At 36.7% G+C, this 20,259-nt stretch overlaps 1 protein-coding gene across 3 annotated transcripts in view; it reads left to right on the forward strand.

Moving 5' to 3' along the window:
• Window positions 1-13,318, forward strand: part of slc9a5 (solute carrier family 9 member A5) — a 31,119-nt gene extending 17,801 nt beyond the window's left edge. For all 3 annotated transcript variants that reach the window (XM_048184587.1, XM_048184588.1, XM_048184589.1), the window contains 11 exons: window positions 1,037-1,257; window positions 1,646-1,848; window positions 3,795-3,884; window positions 5,968-6,038; window positions 6,193-6,319; window positions 8,147-8,238; window positions 9,033-9,159; window positions 9,292-9,441; window positions 10,859-10,931; window positions 11,047-11,178; window positions 11,278-13,318. In XM_048184587.1, coding sequence (XP_048040544.1) covers window positions 1,037-1,257; window positions 1,646-1,848; window positions 3,795-3,884; window positions 5,968-6,038; window positions 6,193-6,319; window positions 8,147-8,238; window positions 9,033-9,159; window positions 9,292-9,441; window positions 10,859-10,931; window positions 11,047-11,178; window positions 11,278-11,837 — 1,846 coding nt within the window. In that variant the 3' untranslated portion in view covers window positions 11,838-13,318. The remainder of the gene's footprint in view (window positions 1-1,036; window positions 1,258-1,645; window positions 1,849-3,794; window positions 3,885-5,967; window positions 6,039-6,192; window positions 6,320-8,146; window positions 8,239-9,032; window positions 9,160-9,291; window positions 9,442-10,858; window positions 10,932-11,046; window positions 11,179-11,277) is intronic.
• The last annotated feature ends 6,941 nt before the right edge of the window (window positions 13,319-20,259 follow it).

Raw genomic sequence — 20,259 nt, forward strand, 5'->3', positions numbered from 1 at the left:
AAATGACGAGAAGTTAAATGACAGGATTAATGCTGAGAGGGGAATGATTCATGCCTTAAGAGTACTACAGTGAAAAAGAGAGAGACAAATATGAGCATAATAGAGAAAAGAGAATGGAAACATCAGGGTCAGGGATTTGATACAATGAATGAGAACCAGTGAGTGTGTTCGTTTGTGTGAGCTGTATATCTGTGCATATGACGATGAAAACATGATGTTGTTTATGAATATATCCATGGCCAATTTGAACTTTTTTTCCCCATATTGTTTTCAAACCATGTGTGCAGAGCCGTAAATCTCAGTAGTTTTCGTGGCGGTCATAAATCACATAATGAGATTATGAGCAGAGGAATTAGATTATTAACCCATTTCAGTATTGCTTAGCACAGCAATAGAACAGTTTTCAAGATGCAGAGTCATGCTTGGATACAAGATGCTTTAAGGACAGGAATCAGTACTACAAGATATGAAGGAATGAATTCCCTCACATATGAATTAAAGTAAAAATGCCTGTTTGTCTGCTGATTTTGTAAGCATATACTAATGCAGTGCTTGGAGCGCCCCCTCATGGCTCTTTATCACACTTACTGCAGAAGGTGGTATGGAATTAGAATTGAAATAAGCCACAATAGGATTTAAAGATAAGGAGAAAAGGTCATGTGAGACTGGATGATTTAAATCTAATCTCATAAATTTAATTCTGCTCTCTTCGTTGTTTCTGGTCTGTTCAGTGAGTAATGCAGAGTGACTCGTATAACACAAAGCACAATGTAATTCCTCTCTAAACCTAACTTGTGTGTATGGAATGTGTATGTATATATGTTTATGGAATGTAAATACAGGGATATCTCTGTATGAATATAGACATCAATCCAAAGGTGCAAAGGTCAGAAACAATTCCTAAGGACAATAACAGCTTATCTATTAAACTCTAAACTATTATATTTATGATTTTCAATTTTCTATGTATAGAAATACATCTATTGTGTTCTATTATTCTATCAACATTATATATGTTATTGTTGATTCATAACAGGATGACTTTCTGTGGCATTGGCTGCAACAAGTATGTTGAAGCCAATATATCCCAGAAGTCCCGGACCACCGTGAAGTACACTATGAAAACCCTGGCCAGCATTGCAGAGACAATCATATTCATCTTTTTGGGTATCTCAGCTGTGGACAAGTCCAAATGGGCCTGGGACACCGGCCTTGTTGTCAGCACGCTCATATTTATTTTAGTCTTCAGAGCCATAGGTAAGAGAGAGTTCTATTCTATTCTATTCTATTCTATTCTATTCTATTCTAAAAAAACATGGTAGTCACATTGTATTTTTTGGTAATATTTGGTTGCTGAAGTTAAAAACGAAGAAAAAGAAAAAGAGAACTCTAACTAGAATCTCTTCACTCACAGTGAATTGTGCTTCACAATTAACTTTCACTTTGGCTACATACATCAGATATTTTCCCCTAAACCATGTAAGCTGAAAATGTACCTTGTATTTTCATCTGATTTTCATGTAATTACTTTTGTCATTTAAAATAGGTTGAGATGCCAAATTAGTCTTGCACTATACATTTACAATTTTTAATAGCCTCAGCTCTAACACTTGGCATATGTATTTGCTCAACATGTTATTTGCAGGTGTAGTAGGGCAGACTTGGTTCCTGAACTGGTTTAGACTGGTTCCGCTTGACAAGATTGATCAAGTGGTGATGTCGTATGGCGGTCTCAGAGGAGCTGTGGCCTTTGCTCTGGTAGTTCTTTTAGACAAAGAACAGGTGAAGGCTAAAGACTACTTTGTGGCAACAACCATAGTTGTGGTTTTCTTCACAGTCATGTTTCAGGTAACTCTTTTAGAAATATCTGTATTCCTGCCTGTTTGTGTTTTCCTCCCTTTTCACATTTACAGAATCATGTTGTGTTGATAGAAGTGTTTCATCTTTCCTCAGGCTGTGATTATTATTACTTGTATGTGTGTGGGTAGCATGCAGGTAATTGCCTTGAAGGAATGACATTTCCCCACTGCTGTGTCAAATTGCTGTTATTTCCAAAAGCTGCTGTGAAGCAGAGATGCTAATTATGATGAATGGAGTGATTTTGATGGTGCCCATGTGTATATGTGTGTGTGTGAGTGTGCGCGCCAGTGCCAGCCTTTTTACCCTATTCCAATTTCATTCATTATTCATGGCTGGAGAATCTCTAGAGTGTCCATGCGTGAGTTGTCAATGTCATAATGGTGTATCCAACGTGTCACAGAATATTTGACTGCTGAAATCATCAGGATATAATACTAAGCTTTGGTTAGGAACTCATCTTTTCACAGATCCCACAAATATGTGTGCTTGTTAGACAAGTATGCATTGTTGTTTTTTCTGAAACAGGTAGCTGTGGAAAAACTTGTTTTGTTTTTTATTGGGTATTACAAATAATATACATTTTGACATTTTGACACAGACTGTCTTAGGCCTAGTCCACACGTACATGGGTATTTTTGCGTCCACATGAATACGCAAAATCACGCTATGAAGCGCTGTCAAGAGCATGTCAAACCAACAGGTGGCAATATAACCCTAACCATAAATTCGTGTTGGCCAATCAGAAGCCTGGAAAAAAGGTTATTTCTGGTTCTGACGTCACAAGCCAAAATTTCCTACACGTTATCTACACGACAGCAGTGCAACAAGAGTTTCTAAAAATCTTCACCCTGGCAGGAGTTTTCAAAAAAGTTTGGTTTCAGTGAACGTATACTGCATTTGTGTGTGGACGAACGGCCAAACCGCATAGAAAATATTTTGAAAATACCCGTGTTCGTGTGGACAGGGCCTTAGTGGTGGGGATTTTTTAGCAAATCCTTCTGCAGGTTATATCAATATGCCAGTAGGTGGCAACAAGTTAGTCATTGAATCATTCATTCAGCCAAATCATTCAAAAACACTGATTCATTAAGGAACAAAAGCGGCTGGCTGAATTCTGAATTGCATATTAGCATAATATTCATACTATTTCTACCATATAAATGTATGCGATTCAGAATTCAACCACTGTCTTTATGAGCGAGCCATCACTCAACCGATTTGTTTGAAAACAGTTGCTGAATTTGGAACCGCATACTACTATTACTTTTTCTTCCATATAACATTATAGTAAAAAAACAGAAAAAGTAAGAGTAGTACTTAAGTACAAATAAATTAATAACATTTTTAATTGAGTACATTTACATATATATAGTTGTTGTATTTTAACTTAGTACAGTTTCTCAGTACATTTTACACCTTTGTAGTTCAGGAACTAATCTTCTATGAGTTAGTCTTTGAATCATTCACTAAAACGATTTGTTCAAAAACAGTGATTCATTTAGATACGAATCACCCCTATTGTGTTGCTCAGAGATGCATAACAAGTTGATTATGATTATCCTTGTGCTTCATTTTAAAACTTCTTTTACTGGTATTCACAATATTGTGTCTTAAATGTAAGTTACGCAGGATTAACTGTGTTAATAAGATTAACATAACTTATTTAACTGTTTGTTGCAAATATCACACTCAATATCAATACTATCTCAGTATCACACTCACGATCACGCTTTTGGTCTAAATTCAGGCACAGGCAATGACAGCTGTGCTGATATTCGGAAAACATTTTTTTCTGGTGTGATATTGCTTAATTAAGTTAAAAGACCAATTTTATTGCCGCTACTAAAAATGTGAGCTGTGATATTTAGTATTATTTTGATTTGGATGGTCCCCTCTTTCTGTTTTGTTGACATTTTCCAAATCTTCCCTCCTAGGGTTTAACCATCAAGCCTTTAGTGAAATGGTTGAAAGTGCCTCGCAGCACAAACAGAAAACCTACCATCAACGAAGAGATCCACGAGCGTGTGAGTCAATATCACTTCCAATTCTCTCACCTCTTTTCCGTCTCTGTTTCTTATCACCTGTCTCCCTCTGTCCCTGCTTGAATGCCTGTGGTGAAATGTGTGAGTGATGATGTTGACCTTGCTATCTGTGCAGTGCTTGTGATCTGATGACTGAAACAGCAGCATTGCCACAGAAAGACTGACGTTAGACTCTTCCCTCCAATGAATTAATCATCACAGCTCTTTTTTGCCTTTCCACAAATAGATGTGCACACACAGGCAGAGGTCACACGGTGCCTTGCCATTTACCTCATCATCTTTCTGAAGGCCTTACACACCCTGCTGCTGTATGCACACTCTGGGACTCAGGGCTACCTGCTGAGCTCTCTAAAGCCTGGGCTAAAGATAGGCTGTAGTGTAGCTGAGCTGACAGAAGAGATTTGAAATAATATAGGAGAGATTCTGAGAAAATGAAGGAGGATAGTGGAGATATTCTCTTGAAAAGTAGCAGTTTCCCAAAGTTGTATAGACCAAACAGATTTTAAAGGTGCCCTAGAATCAAAAATTGAATTTACCTTGGCATAGTTAAATAACAAGAGTTCAGTACATGGAAATGACATACAGTAAGTCTCAAACACCACTGTTTCCTCCTTCTTATGTAAATCTCATTTGTTTAAAAGACCTTCGAAAAACAGGCGAATCTCAACATAACACCGACTGTTATGTAACAGTCGGGATCATTAATATGTACGCCCCCAATATTTGCATATGCCAGCCCATGTTCAAGGCATTACACAAGGGCAGCCAGTATTAACGTCTGGATCTGTGCACAGCTGAATCATCAGACTAGGTAAGCAAGCAAGAACAATACGTGAAAAATGGCAGATGGAGCAATAATAACTGACATGATCCATGATATCATGATATTTTTAGTGATATTTGTGAATTGTCTTTCTAAATATTTTGTTAGCATGTTGCTAATGTACTGTTAAATGTGGTTAAAGTTACATAGTTTCTTACTGTATTCACGGAGACAAAAGAGCATCGCTATTTTCATTTTTAAACACTTGCAGTCTGTAAAATGCACAAACACAACTTCATTCTTTATAAATCTCTCCAACAGTGTGTAATGTTAGCTTTAGCCACGAAGCACAGCCTCAAACTCATTCAGAATCAAATGTAAACATCCAAATAAATACTATACTCACATGATCTGACGCATACATGCAGTATGCATGACGAACATCTTGTAAAGATCCATTTGAGGGTTATATTAGCTGTGTGAACTTTGTAAATGCACTGTATTATAGTCGATAGCTTGGGGGGCAGGGAGCGCGCGATTTAAAGGGGCCGCAGCCTGAATCGGTGCATAGTTAATGATGCCCCAAAATAGGCAGTTAAAAAACTTAATTAAAAAAAATCTATGGGGTATTTTGAGCTGAAACTTCACAGACACATTCAGGGGACACCTTAGACTTATATTACATCTTGTAAAAACTGGTTCTAGGGCACCAATAACACCACACAATTTTAAGGCATAGTTCACCCAAAAATTAAAATTCTGTTATCATTTACTCCCCCTCAAGTTGTTCAAAACCTGTATAAATTTCTGTGTTCTGTACACAAAGGAAGATATTTGGAAGAATGTTTGTTACCAAGCAGATCTCGTCCCCCATTGACTACCATAGTATATATATATATTTTTCCTTACTATGGTAGTCAATGGGGGCGAGATCTGCTTGGTAACAAACATTCTTCCAAATATCTTCCTTTGTGTACAGAACACACTTGAGGGGGAGTAAATGATGACATCATTTTCATTTTTGGGTGAACTATCCCTTTAAGATAGTGTGGTGTTGTATCCTTGAGACTGAACTGCTCACCAATGCCGATGTCTAATTTATTTACAAAGAAATATTTTGAAAAACAGCCATAGATTTTTTTAAATGTCTGCAAAAGATGTAAGATTTTATCTCAAGTGCACTTAAAAATAGCCCTGGATGCTAAAAAATAAATATAAATGTCTGTAGAGATGAAGATTCTTCAAATAAAAAAGCCATAAATAATTTACAGAAGCACTAAACGTGTCTGCTCTTGTCTTCAGGCCTTTGACCACATTCTGACAGCTGTGGAGGACATTGCTGGTCTGAATGGCTACCATCACTGGAGGGACAAGTGAGTTGCACTTAGCAAAGATTGATAGATAACTGTGTCCGTTCTCATGATGAGAGGTGTACTCGTCAATATACAAGAGCTAAAAGAATGCAATGGTGCGTTAATAACTTCATTGTTTTTTTTTTTGTTGTTGTTGTTTTTTTTTTAATTGTAGGTGGGAGCAATTTGACAAGAACTATTTGAGTAAGTTGCTGTTGAGAAAATCTGTGTACCATAAAAGTGAACTGTGGGAGGCCTATCAGAAAATCAACATCCGAGATGCCATCAGCGTCATTGATCAGGTAAAAGTCTAATGATGCCGTTTATCAGGTACAGTTTGTCAGCAGTTATTTTTATAAGGATGTTTGTTAGAAAGTTTGCTCTGGATGAAGATGGATTAGGTTGTCATTAAAAATGGTACTTCCAAATTTGTTGGGATGTTATACCATCATACTTGAAAATAATAATAATTTAGTACCATGGTATATACCAAACTGATGCGAGTGATACCATCTACCTTTTTTGTAAGGGGTTCTTCCATAAGTATTATTGTTGTATTGAAATTGTTGACCACTAGATGGTGCCCACAGCCAAAAAAACAAAACAAAAACACAATCAGTACTAGGTTAAAAACCTCACTGCTGTGCAATATAACAATAACACTGCTTTAAAACCACTATTAAAACTACTTTTATTTTCAGCTGCTTCTAGTGTTTCCTCATTCAGACTCACTCACTCACACCTATGGATTTGTGCCAAGATTTTTATTTCTAAACTTTTGAATGAACATTAATCAATTGTAGTAATGTTAATTAATGTTAATAAAGTTATACTACATTTTTTTTTTATTTTATTTTTTTTATTCTGGGGGTCTGTGGGTTAACTGAGAGCCTGGTTAGGGGGTCCCTGGGCCTTTAAAGACTGAAAGCCCCTGGATTATAGCATTGAGCAGAGGAAACACTGAGATCTTTTCTCAGGCTCAAGAGAGTCGTTTGAGAAGAGCAGAGGATAATTCCTCCCTTTGTTAGTTACTCTGACGCCACAGTGTCTCTGCCAATACTGGCCCTTTGTAGGCATCTGATACCTGTCAGCTGCAACATCAAACATATCTACAAAAATACTCAGAGATGGTATCATACAGAGAGAGTTAAAGAGGAAAGAGAAAGAAGAGCCTCCAGTAGAGTGATATCATATATTTTTACATGAATGTATAGACATCATAGTACATCATAAGTGTTAAATTACTCCCGCTTGATTCTTTTTTTAGTTAGTTTGGTGTTTAGAAATAATTTGTCATTTGTGATGTTTGATTCACCTTTTAAATAATTTATCTTCACATCTCTATTGAACTGAAAGAAACAATGTGCTTGATCAGAAAAGTTTTATAACACCTGGAACTTTAGTCATGCATGATGCTTGTCTTCCAGCGAGATCATTTCCTGTACCCTTGAGTTTCATAGAGCTCGGCTTCCTGAGAGTAGTTATCAAGCTAATATTAGCACAAGATTGAGAGATAGAGAAACCTCTGTTCTCTTTCGGACCACCCAGTGAAAGAGGCACAGAATTATTCATTTAATTTGAGAAGGGAAAAAATAAATGTATCAGCTATAACAATTAAAAAAAAAGAGTTTTTTGTTTACTTTTTTCTGTATATTAGTCAAATTTCTGCATGTCTTTCCCATGGTTTTGTACTTACTGTGTATATGTTTTCAGTGAACTGTAAGGTTATTTGGTAAGATTGCAGAACAGACTGTTTAAAACATAATGCTTGATTGCTTATGCATATCAAGAATGATTAGTCAGCCATATGCCAGAGATATTTGTGGTAAGAGTAACCATCTATATGGAGAATGAAGAACAGAGAGCTGAATTACATCTACACTGAGACTGCTGAATTATTGAAAATGAATGTGCACTTTGCATTGTGTCTGTATTACCACCGCAGTTGAGCATTCATTTTCAGTAATGGAAGCGTTTGGAGATGATAAGCGATACTAAACTGTAACTACTACATAGCTGGGCATTTAAGGAACATCAATCAATAGCTTGATACTGTATGTATTAGCCAATCAGAATCAAGCACTATATAATGTTTAATATTTGATGCTTTTTCTCTGTCTCTCTCTCAGGGTGGGAATGTGTTGACCTCTGCTAGACTCTCTCTGCCTTCCATGGCCAGCAGAACCTCTTTCCCAGAGGTCACAAATGTTACTAACTACCTGTGAGTATGTTTGTGTTTGTGAACATCACGCACAAAAAAGATAAAAAACAGTATTTTTTATCTTTTTGCCCAAAAAAACATTTAAAAGTCCTTGAAAATATAAATATAAACCACCAAATATAGACTCTTATGCTCAGTAAAGCTGCATTAATTTGATTACTTTTTTTGTTTTGTTTTGTTTTTTTGGGTGAAATTACTTTTTTTGTATTTTAAAATTAATTTTTTATTTCTGTGATGGTAAAGCTGTATTATGATGAACAGGGAGTTCAAAAGAACATTTATTTGAAATAGAAATCTTTTAAACATTATAAATGCATTAACTGTCACTTTTGATCAGTTTAATGCATTCTCAATGAACAGAAGTATTAATTTCTTTAACAAAAATACTGACCCCAGCATTTTGAATGGTATCATGACTTTAGCAGGGTTTTTTTTACCCCTTTGGCAAATAGTTGAAAGTTAGTTTTTAAAAAAATCTTATTATTAAGTGCTTTCTTAAGTTTTGTGCTTAAAACTATTTGAAACTTGTATACACTTATGTTAAGATAGACTTAATACAGAATATCAAGGAAATAAATTTTGTTTTAAGAATGTTTGGACAAAAAAAATCCAAAATACTAATTAAAAATTATATTTAGCTCCTTTTTTTTTTTTAAATTTCCAGACAACATTTTTTTTGAATGTGTGTTAGTGTGTGCAGACATGTTTTTGTGCATATCTGTGGTGTAAGTGTACATGTGTTTCATGCATGTTGGTTCCTGTAACTATCTGGGTCTCTGTGTGTGATCCCTCAGGAGAGAGAACGGCAGTGGGGTGTGTCTAGACCTCCAGGTGATTGACACAGTGCCAGGAGCCAAGATAGAGGAAGAGCTAGAGACACATCATGTGCTTGCTGGAAACCTCTACAAACCCAGGAGACGGGTACAGAACGTGCCACACATGCTCACCCTCTCACTATAAAGATCTCTGAAGCATGATATTGCATCAGTAAAATGGGTGATACTTTGTATGATGTGTTTGCTTCAGTTGACATCTCCTTCTCTGTACCTGCAGTACCAGTCCCACTATAGTCGCCACTTCATGACAGTGGGTGAAAAAGAGAGACAGGATAGGGAGGTGTTCCAGAGGAATATGCGCAACCGTCTGGAATCCTTTAAATCCACTCGCTACAAGCGTCACAAGAAGGACCGCAGTCAGAAAAAGGCAAGGGCTCAAAACTGCAGAAAACCACTCTTAAATTGAGTTAGCTGGACCTGAGGGAGGCCATGGTAGTCTATGACAGACAAATATGCGTGTGTGTAAGGTCAACTGCCCAAAGGCAATGTAGAGACAAGGTTAATGTTTGTAGTTACTGATATATATCATGAGTGATGGCTTGCTAATGTCTGTGAATGTGCATGATATTGAGAGAAAGTGAGAGGGAATGTTTAATGTAATGTTTGTGTATATATAGATATATATTTTTATATGCATTATAAATGTCTTTACTGTCACATATATATATATATATATATATATATATATATAAATTACTTAAGTGACAGTAAATACATTTATAATGCACATAAAATTCTGTTATTTTGAACTTTATATCAAATAATGTTTTCAACATTGATAATAATGTTACTTGAGCACTAGATCAGCATATTAGAATAATTTCTGAAGGATCATGTGACACTGAAGACTGGAGTAATGATGCTGAAAATTCAGCATTGACATCACAGAAATAAATTACATTTTATACTATATGCATATATTTCAAATAGATTTGTAATACATTTTATTTTTAAATTAATTTAATATTTCACAATATTATTGTTTATTATTCAAATAAATGTAGCCTTGGTAAGCAAGAGACTTACTTCAAAAACTTTAAAGGTCCCGTTCTTCGTGATCCCATGTTTCAAACTTTAGTTAGTGTGTTGTTGTTAGAGTATAAATAAAATCTGTAAAATTTTAAAGCTCAAAGTTCAATGCCAAGCGAGATATTTTATTTAACAGAAGTCGCCTACATCGAATGGCCAGTTTGGACTACATCCCTCTACTTCCTTCTTTAATGACGTCACTAAAACAGTTTTTTGACTAACCTCCGCCCACAGGAATACACAAGAGTTGCGTTTGTAGAGTGTGTTTGTCGCCATGTCGTCGAAACGCTGTTATTTTCATCCCGCAGTCCAATCACCGGGTCTGATTCCGGCTCAAATTGATAGGGTAAAATTAAAGACATGTTTACAATAACACTGAGCGCGTGCATCTCCACGTTATGGTAAGAGGCGTGACTTTTCCGGGCACGGTGCGCTCAGAGCTGTCGAATCACAACACAGGAACCGCTGGCACAATCAGAACTCGTTACGTATTTCTGAAGGAGGGACTTCATAGAACAAGGAAGTCATCAGCCCGTTTTTATGACAGTGGAAACAGCGGTATACAGATAAGTAAATTATGTGAAAAATACTGTGTTTTTTTACACGCGAAACATGAACACATGTTATATTGCACACTATAAACACAATCAAAGCTTCAAAAAACCACGAAAAACGGAACCTTTAATATTTATATATATTTAACTTATTTGTTCTCCCTCCCACAATTTTAAAATATTGATAATATCGTATTACAGAGGAAAGGGTCAGATGCAAAAGAGCAAGACACCAATGAAAAACCAAGGCGAAATGTCAGCTGGCAGGATAAAGGTTGGTCATTGGATCTGCTTAATGATGATTACGTTTCACATTTAATTAAACTATGTTCTGATACTTAAAGTTCCCTGTGCATTGTGGGTAACATGTTTTGCACATATGTCTATAGACCCAGTTGTAGATCCAGTGGCACCTGAGGAGGATAAACATGATCCTTCTGAACCAGATAAAGATGATGATGTGGGCATCACTTTTGTGGCTCGCAAAGCCCCAGAAACACCAAAGGAGAGACCAAAATCAGGTGAGATATGAACACGATTATGGTAAGAAAAAGTGAGAACTGATTGTTATCCATCCCTGACATTTCTGCATCTCCTTGTGTTTCTTTCTGTTCTCTCAGTACCAGCTGCCCTGGATGTTTGTCAGAGCCCGGTTGCCGCCCCTCCCACGCTGACATGTGGAGAGAAAAACCTGCCGTGGAAAAGTGGTGTGGGTTCCCTCCCTCCATGTGTGTCTGTAGAGGCCACTAAAATTATCCCAATAGACCTGCAGCAGGCTTGGAACCAAAGCATCTCCTCTCTGGAGAGCCTGGCTTCTCCTCCCGCTCCTCCAGAGCACCCACGGGTTAGCGCCCTCTCGAGGCTGGGAGGACCCTTGCGGACCCCTCCGAAGGGAAAAAGTGGCGGTGGTGCAGGATCAGGAAGTAATACAAGTTCCCCAAGTTCAGGGCAGTTCAAGTTCCCTACAGAAAAGGAGGAAGAGGAGGAAGGTGCCCTCTCTCAGCAGCAGCAAGAAATGCAGCCGCTAATGTCGTCTTTGAGGCCACCGCCACCACCTCCTCCGCCACCTGCTGCGCAATCCGCCGGAAAGAGAAGAAATCCTTGTGTATATCTTAGAAGTCTGGTAACAGTGCCACCTTCTGGTGGGGAGCCACAAAGCAGGAAGCCAACCCAACTGTAGAATCGCTTCCTTTAATCATCTTACTGCAGGCATTTACCTCCTCAGTCCAGACTTTCTTTTTAAGTCAGTCAATTCCTTTCTAAGAGACTGTTAATTTGGTTTTATTTTTTATAGCACAAACATGGGTTACATGGGTTAAGAAAAGGTTGGTAGAGTCCAGTTCTTTTGTGTATAGGGCAGTTCTTCTCACACAGGAAAACCATTCCACTTTCCATGTTTTTTTTTTATCTGCCCTGTATTACGTATCTCTGCATATGTGATTGTCAAAATGTACAACTATTGAACATATATAAGGATAAACCACATTCCAAGGAGCTACTGGGTGTGTCTGTCAAACAGTGTTTTTATTAAACTTTCCTCCCTCACTCACACATAAAGAACAGCAAATCATTTCATGGTTACTCTCACAGCTTTAATCTTTAAATGAGCCAATCCAACTTAAAACAAGAATGAGTACTGTAGTAGTAAAGTCTTCCCTTTTCAGACTGGGATGACAAAGTAAAATGAGCTTAGGGCCACACACCTTCCGTCACAGCCATTATCTCTCAATGGGTTTGAAATTATGCATAACAAATCCACACACACTACATTGGGTGACAAATAATCCATGATGATTGTCAGGAGCATTTGCTGTGTACAGGATATATAAGCTTCTATGCAGCACGTTTCCTGTTCTCTGTTGTGTTTGGCAAAAAAGCAAGGTGTGTTAATTTATTTTGTATTTATGTATCAACTTCATGCCTTTATCTTTTACTTTCTGAATAACAGGGGTTTGTGAATCTGTATTTTAATCTACAAAGCTGTACACAGCTGTTTTAATAACCAAAGTGTGTAATGTTAATGTTTATAATTTAATTTTTGTCCGTCATTACTTAATTTTATGATATTATATTTATAATCATGAATAATGAATTAAGAATCGTTAGAATTGTATGTGCTTTATCAGTAGTAGGGGGCTGGAACTGTCACGGTGTAAAACTTGTGCCTAGTAATACTGTAGGCCACAGACTCATCAATGGAATGGAATGCACTTACTTCAGTTTATTTCTTTCAGTATGTCTGACAATGATAAACATATAGCCTGTACATCTTATGTCGACTCCCAGTCTTCAGATGTCTTCATTCTTAAAGGTTCATACTTTACCATAAAATGATATCCTATACAGAATTTAGGTTTTGCACTTTAAATTAAAAGCCATTTAGGCTGTTGTACCTATGGAGTTGTCGAATCATTTTGTATTGCTGTGTAATTCTGTGTATATACTGAGGATTGTTGTGCCTTGAGAGGGACTGTGTTAAATGTTGAGAAAGAGGCCTTGCTGATCTCTGTTGTGCCTGTAGACAGTATGGAGTGGGTCAGTGCTATGTTGTCTTACTTGAACTTGTCGTGTTAGCAGAAATGTTGCCCTAATCATTTGATCCCACTGAATTCGATTTGGAATTAAATTATCCACCTATTAAATTCAAATGGAATTTTCAGATCTTTTCTCCCATATGTGTTTATATATCTCCTATATATATTTTATGAGGTAGCTATGTGCTAAATATTGACTTCCAGGAATAAAGTTAACAAAAAAGAGGACATCTTTTCTTTATATATTCCAGTCTGTCATATTTAGCTGGTCTCAGCCGGTCTTTCATCCGTATCCTCAGGAGGCCCAGTGAAGAAAACCTTTGGTGAATAATGAAGTTATATTCCCCCTTCAACCTAGGAGTCCCTGTGGTTTAGGCAGGGCTTCCCTAGACTGCCCTCAAAAGACTACAGCGCATTTATGTGCTAATGTGCCATTTTCCCTTCCTCAAGCCCTGAAACAGATCCCAACTAGCAATGAAGTCACTGGCGAGAGAACAAAAGTTGGATTTGAATGTGGAGACTTTAAACCGATTCCACCAAGTGATTTTCCCACCTGACTAAATATCAGGATTTTATTGAAAATAACACACAATAAATATATTTTGTTCACAAGGGATATTTACAATGATTTTTCATTATTTTCTTAACACATAATGTGACATTTTTCATCTCAACACGCCCTTTACTGACAATGTTATCTACAAATAACTTTTTTTTTTTGTTTTTTGGAGAATGTCAAATTTGAAATGTTTATTTCACTCTTCATTTAGCTTATAGTTTTTAAAATTATTTTTATGTTTTTATTGTATGTTTGTATTACGTTTTAAAAGTTTTTTTTATATATATAATACTATCTATAGCCCTACAAATTTATAGCCACCTGGGGGGTATTTCAGAAAGCAGGTTATGTGACATAACTGGGTATGTTTAAGAGTAAGTAAGCGGATAACCTCAACTTTCAGTTCCAAAAACGGAGCAGGTTATGTTCAAGGGTTAGTTAGTTTAAGAGGAATTCAGATGCATGTTATATTATCAATATGGTTATATTAATGTATCTAAATTTGTTATATAGTTACAGTTATATACACAATGTTATATTATACAATATATAACTGTTTATTCAATTCTAATATATGAATGTATTTTATTGTCATCTCACACATGGATCTGCTTTTTATCCTTTATAACAGGACATTTTCTATGCTATAATTTCTATAATAAAATACATATCATATATGTGATATCTTATTTAATAATTAGCATCAAACAATATTAAGAATAAAAAATGATTGCATAACCACCCAATAGGTGGTGATGTGCACCAAGTAGGTTATGTAAATCGCCATTAAACAAAAGAAGAAGAATGAAGTAGAATGGCGCGCTTTTTCTTAGCGTCTGTTTCCATGGTGAATCATCGATTCGTCGCTCTGTTGAGAATGTCTTTTGTGTTAACCGGGAACATATTCTGGGTTGACTGAACTTACTCCCGGACGCATTTTTGGAACCAGCATAACACGAGTAAGCAAGGTTTGGGTTAATCAACCGAGAGTTCAGGGTATATGTGACAGTAAGTTAACCCTGCTTTCTGGAATACACCCCTGGCGTTGTAATGGTATATTACCATAAGTTGTGCTTAACCCTGCTAAAATCCAATAATAAGGCTTATTGCGATGCAGCATTTAATGTTATAGAACGGCATCAAAAGTAACGTGATAAGTGACACCAGTGTCAAATATAGTTTTATCAAATAAAGCATTTCCTGTTAATACTCATCACATAAATTCTTCCGCCAAGTAATATAGGTCGCTGTTTAGCTACAAGGCGCATTAATATTGCGACAACGCTTGGGTGCTCTGACGATGATCATCCAATCAGAATGTGTATTCGGAACTTTCCGTTTAACGATAAACATGTTACGAATTAGACAACAACCTACAAGTTTTTAACTAGCATTAACTAGCAATATAGCTAGTTAGGATTGCAGAAGGTAAGTTACACTTGTTTTGGATTACTGTCAACTTGCAAACTTCTGTTTACCGCATCGCATCAGGTTTACGTAACAAATTAACGCTTCGTCATGCTGTCAAATTCACAAAAATGTCGTATGCTTATATTTTTACTTAACCTACAAAGTCTGTAAGCTAAACTCATTAAATTTAAATGATGAAAGTATGTTTTACAACTTATAAACACGTGCACTTAAAGGGTTAGTTCACCCAAAAATGAAAATTCTGTAATTTATTACTTGCCCTCGTGCCGTTCCACACCCGTAAGACCTTCATTCATCTTCTGAACACAAATTAAGATATTTTAGTTGAAATCCGATGGCTCAGTGAGGCCTTCATAGGGAGCAATGACATTTCCTCTCTCAAGATTCATAAAGGTACTAAAAACATATTTAAATCGGTTCATGTGAGTACAGTGAGTACATGTGAGTACAGTGGTTCAATATTAATATTATATTAATATTATAAAGAATATTTTTGGTGCGCCAAAAAAACCAAAATAACGACTTATTTAGTGATGGCCAATTTCAAAACACTGCTTTATGAAGATTCAGAGCATAAATTAATCAGTGTATCGAATCATGATTCAGATCGCGTGTTAAACTGCCAACGGCTGAAATCACGTGACTTTGGCGCTCCGAACAGCAGATTCGATACACTGGTTCGTAATGCTCCGATGCTTCATGAAGGTGTGTTTTGAAACACATAGGCCATCACTAAATAAGTCGTTTTTTTTTTTTTTTTTTTTTTTGGCGCAGCAAAAATATTCTCGTTGCTTTATAATATTAATATTGAACCACTGTACTCACATGAACCGATTTAAATATGTTTTTAGTACCTTTATGGATCTTGAGAGAGTAAGTGTCCATTGCTCCCTATGGAGGCCTCACTGATAAAGGGGCTTAAAATATCTTAATTTGTGTTCCGAAGATGAACGAAGGTCTTACGGGTGTGGAACGGCACGAGGGTAAGTAATAAATGACAGAATTTTCATTTTTGGGTGAACTAACCCTTTAACGCATTGCTCTGTGGGTGGGTAACTGACGTCTGAATCGCGAATGAATCGTTCTTTTGAACCTTGAGCAAAAGGTTTGGAAATCGCTGGTCTGAAAGGGACGTTGTTTAACCGTAAAATCTGAAAAGCAGGTAGCATTAGCTCTGGTAACTGGAAATGTGGTTGAAGCCATAACCTCATTGGGACTTAACTCTTGTAAAGGTGATGTACCTGCCAGGAGTACTAGACACAAGAGCCCCATTTAAGGTCATCATAAAACCCCATAGGAAACCATTTGAAATATACCAGATAGGTGATTTAGAAGAATGTAAATGGAGCTCTTTTGGACAAAGGACACAGACTCAATAAGGAGCCTTATTTTTTAGACCACACTCGGAAGCCTGTTAGAGGTGGATTGTACATTCGTAAACTGTTTCCATTTGCTGGCAGTGCCTTCCTTATCCTCCACCACTGTGTAAATGACGGTTGCTTGCTTTATGAGACACAGTTGTTGCTGCACACCAGGTTTTTCTTGTTATAAGATATGCAAAAATATATCAACTTTATTTGCATCGGTGCACATATTCTTTTATAGTAAAGTCATAGACAAGCACGGATATGACTTGCAGTGCTCCCACACCTTTTGACAAATTTTCATTCGAAAATGACTTTTCCAGTAGATAATTAAAAAAAATAAAATAAAATTATATATATATATATAATATATAATATGTGTGTATATGTGTATATGTGCCTTTATCCAGTTTTTTCGATGACTGTAGGAAATCTGGACTTACCGGAAAATGTCAGCAGACACCTAGTTATATTGTGGTCTAAGAAAAGTCTGGAGGAATTTTCGTATTACCTTGAACTTCATGGCTTAACTAATGTAATTAACCTGCCTGGCAGGTTAAATGCAGTTGGCACAGGTTCCTGGATAAATCACACACTAATTAAAGGGTGTGAGAATATGCACATTCATATGTGTGTGAGAGAGAAAGTACAGAAATGTATACTATAAATGATATTTCCAGAGTTATTTAATGCAAAGCTTCATGCAGATTTAATATACACTGCCCAGCCAAAAAGTCACTGTTTGAATTTAAATAGGCAAACACTTAAGAGTCTATGACTGGATCATTATTGTAGTGATTATTATGTTTCTAGCATGTGATATGTTTGGAAAAATGTTCTAATTGATGGATTGCTTGTCCCCCCTATGGACATCCCTGTGCCCCTCTCTGGACTGAGGGAGACAGACTTGATACTAGCATGTAATTTTGTAATAAGCCCCAAATCATTTAATTTCTAACATGTTTTTGCTTTGGTGAGCAATGTAGCCAGTCACAGACATGTTTGTTGATTTCTTGAATGCAACGGCCAATCACAGGTGTTTAAGTTAGAATCCACTCACCGCTCGAGTTTTTGTCCAGTGCTGAGTTCTGCACGCTTGACAGTCGCACCAAGTGTAACTTAGGCATAATGTAAATAAGAGATTCATTGTGTAGTCAGCTTCACTGATTAATATGGAACTTTGTGAGATCACGTTCATTGAATGAGTGACAGCTTTTTAGTGATTATAAAGGTGCTCTTTGCACACAGTTTAGGCTATATATTATAATTAATATAATGTATTCAGAATTTGAATAAAACTTTTGTTTTCCATGCTCTACAAGTGGCCACATACACTCTTTAATACATAGTCCCATCCGCATATAAATGTGGGATTCACTCTTGAAATTGTGATGACTGGCAGTAGAAAAGGGCGAGAAATACCCTCACTAAGCAGCCTCTGTGATTAGATTCTGGAACCAGCCCTAGTCAAAACGCAGGATTTTGCTGCATTAGGAAAGGCAGTTGTTATTTATTATTTGTATCGGCTGTCATGCCAAATCACGCATACAGTATGCTTGCTTTCATGTTAAAATTAACAGTGGTTTGTGAATGTAGACGCTTTAATAACAAATCATTTATCTGGAGTGTTAATGCTGGGATGTGTAGGTTGTTGTGAGTGACACGTAACTTGAAACTATTTCATGGAAATTTTTTTTTTTTTTTTGGCAGTGTATATCAAATATTAAAAAAAAAAAACTTAATAATAAGCTTGTGGGCTGCTTCCTCTTATTCTATGTCATAATTATATTTTTGTCTGATTGATAAATGAACTGCTTTATAGACTCAGTACTAGCCAGGAATACAATTTGTTTTCTCCCTAAATCAAGCAATGCCACCTAAAACTTTAAGAACACTTTTGATTCCATTGGCAGCCAGCAGATGCTGTGTTCCTGGTGCACATTTAAGTGATCAAAACAGCAGTAGTGTGTGGTGATCGCAGTAGCTGCCATCCCTTGTGCAGAAGTCCAAGATCGAAGCTATTCTTTCAGGGCTTAATTGTGGGGCTGTCCGGGGTAGATTAGAGGGCAGTGTTCATACAGCTCTCTCCTTATTGGCTGGGTGAAAATTGCTCCCCCGGGTGGAAAACCTGCTCACATTCTTAATAGACACTTTGCATTGTCACTGTGCAGCAGATCATCCGATATCTGGCTGATCTGTCAGTGGGACCTCCAAAACTAGAACAGGAATTTTCCATGTCAGTCTGGAGCACTAGCTGATTAGAGCTCCATGAGTTCTATGAATGGGCCCCTTCTGTGTAATCACAATTATAATCATGTGTTTTTCCTGAATAGTCTGTTATGCCACGTACATACTTTTTAGTAATGGCTAGTATACCAAAGCAAGTGATTTCAGATGAGGTTTTGCCACCCTGTCTCTTCCATTGACAAAACATTCATGGTTGTCTGTGCCAAAACATTTACAATTAATCGATATGTCAGTCCTATACAAATGTGTGAAAAGAAAATGATTATCAAAACAAAGTACAGCTATTATAAAATATGTTCCGTGATTTTCAAAAGTATAGCCTATGGCCATTTTTGCCATGACTCTTAGATAATCACTACCTGTATTTTTTTTTTTTTTTTTTTTTTTGTGCCTCAGTTTGTTTTCCAGCATGTGTGTACTTGCTGGATTGGAACATTTTCTAGATTGCACAACTGTCTGCTCATCCCCCAACCCTTTCAAAGAAGAGGTGGTGATTAGAGCACTCTTTTGATTCAAAAGAGACATGACATACTATAACATAGAATATTTATTCTTATTTTGAAAGTACCCCATAGTCAGAGTCTCATTAACAAAACTTAACAGAATCTCAATCTCAACATAATGTCTCAACATAATGTCTGTCTGTCTGTCTGTCTGTCTGTCTGTCTGTCTGTCTATCTATCTATCTATCTATCTATCTATCTATCTATCTATCTATCTATCTATCTATCTATCTATCTATCTATCTATCTATCTATCTGTCTATCTGTCTGTCTATCTGTCTGTCTGTCTGTCTGTCTGTCTGGCTTTTAATGTTTACATAGGAACAGATTCTCAGTAGATTTTCTAGCGGTTAAACGGGTTCTGTGGAACTTTTTTTCTTTATTGAATCAGATGAATAACAGAATCTGGCATTTCCACAAGAGTACATTGGATTAGATCAAAAGTAAATTGTCAGGCGATATGGAACAGTGTTACATTTAGGTTTGGGTATCATTTGAACGATTCCAATTCTGCTTATCGATTCCGATTCCTAATTTCCATTCCATTAAAGTACACATGAAATCAAAATTGACCTTATGTATTTTGTCTCAAATTGCTAGTTTTGTGGTGAACAATTAATCTGTGCAAGTCAATCCACACAAAAAAATTGTTTGGCTTCCTAATATTTAATCAAAATCTGAAAATGCTCCTCCCCTCTGCAACGCTGCCCCTTCTCTGATGACATCAGTTTGACGGCTTGTGTTGAAAACGCGTAAACCACTCCCCTGCAACCGTTAGTATCCTGTGAGCTGGTGATGGAGAGGAGGAGCGCTGAAATAAAACTCTGCCCTCTATTCATTTTTCCGTTTCACTTGGAAATACGTCATAACACTGGAGAAAACTCTTTTGCAACTTCCAGTTCACAGGGACTGACAAGTAAAGACAAGTAAACACAGTATTTAAAAAAGAACAAATAAACAAATT

This window comes from Megalobrama amblycephala, linkage group LG3 (assembly GCF_018812025.1).
Source record: "Megalobrama amblycephala isolate DHTTF-2021 linkage group LG3, ASM1881202v1, whole genome shotgun sequence".
Taxonomy (NCBI): Eukaryota; Metazoa; Chordata; class Actinopteri; order Cypriniformes; family Xenocyprididae; genus Megalobrama; species Megalobrama amblycephala.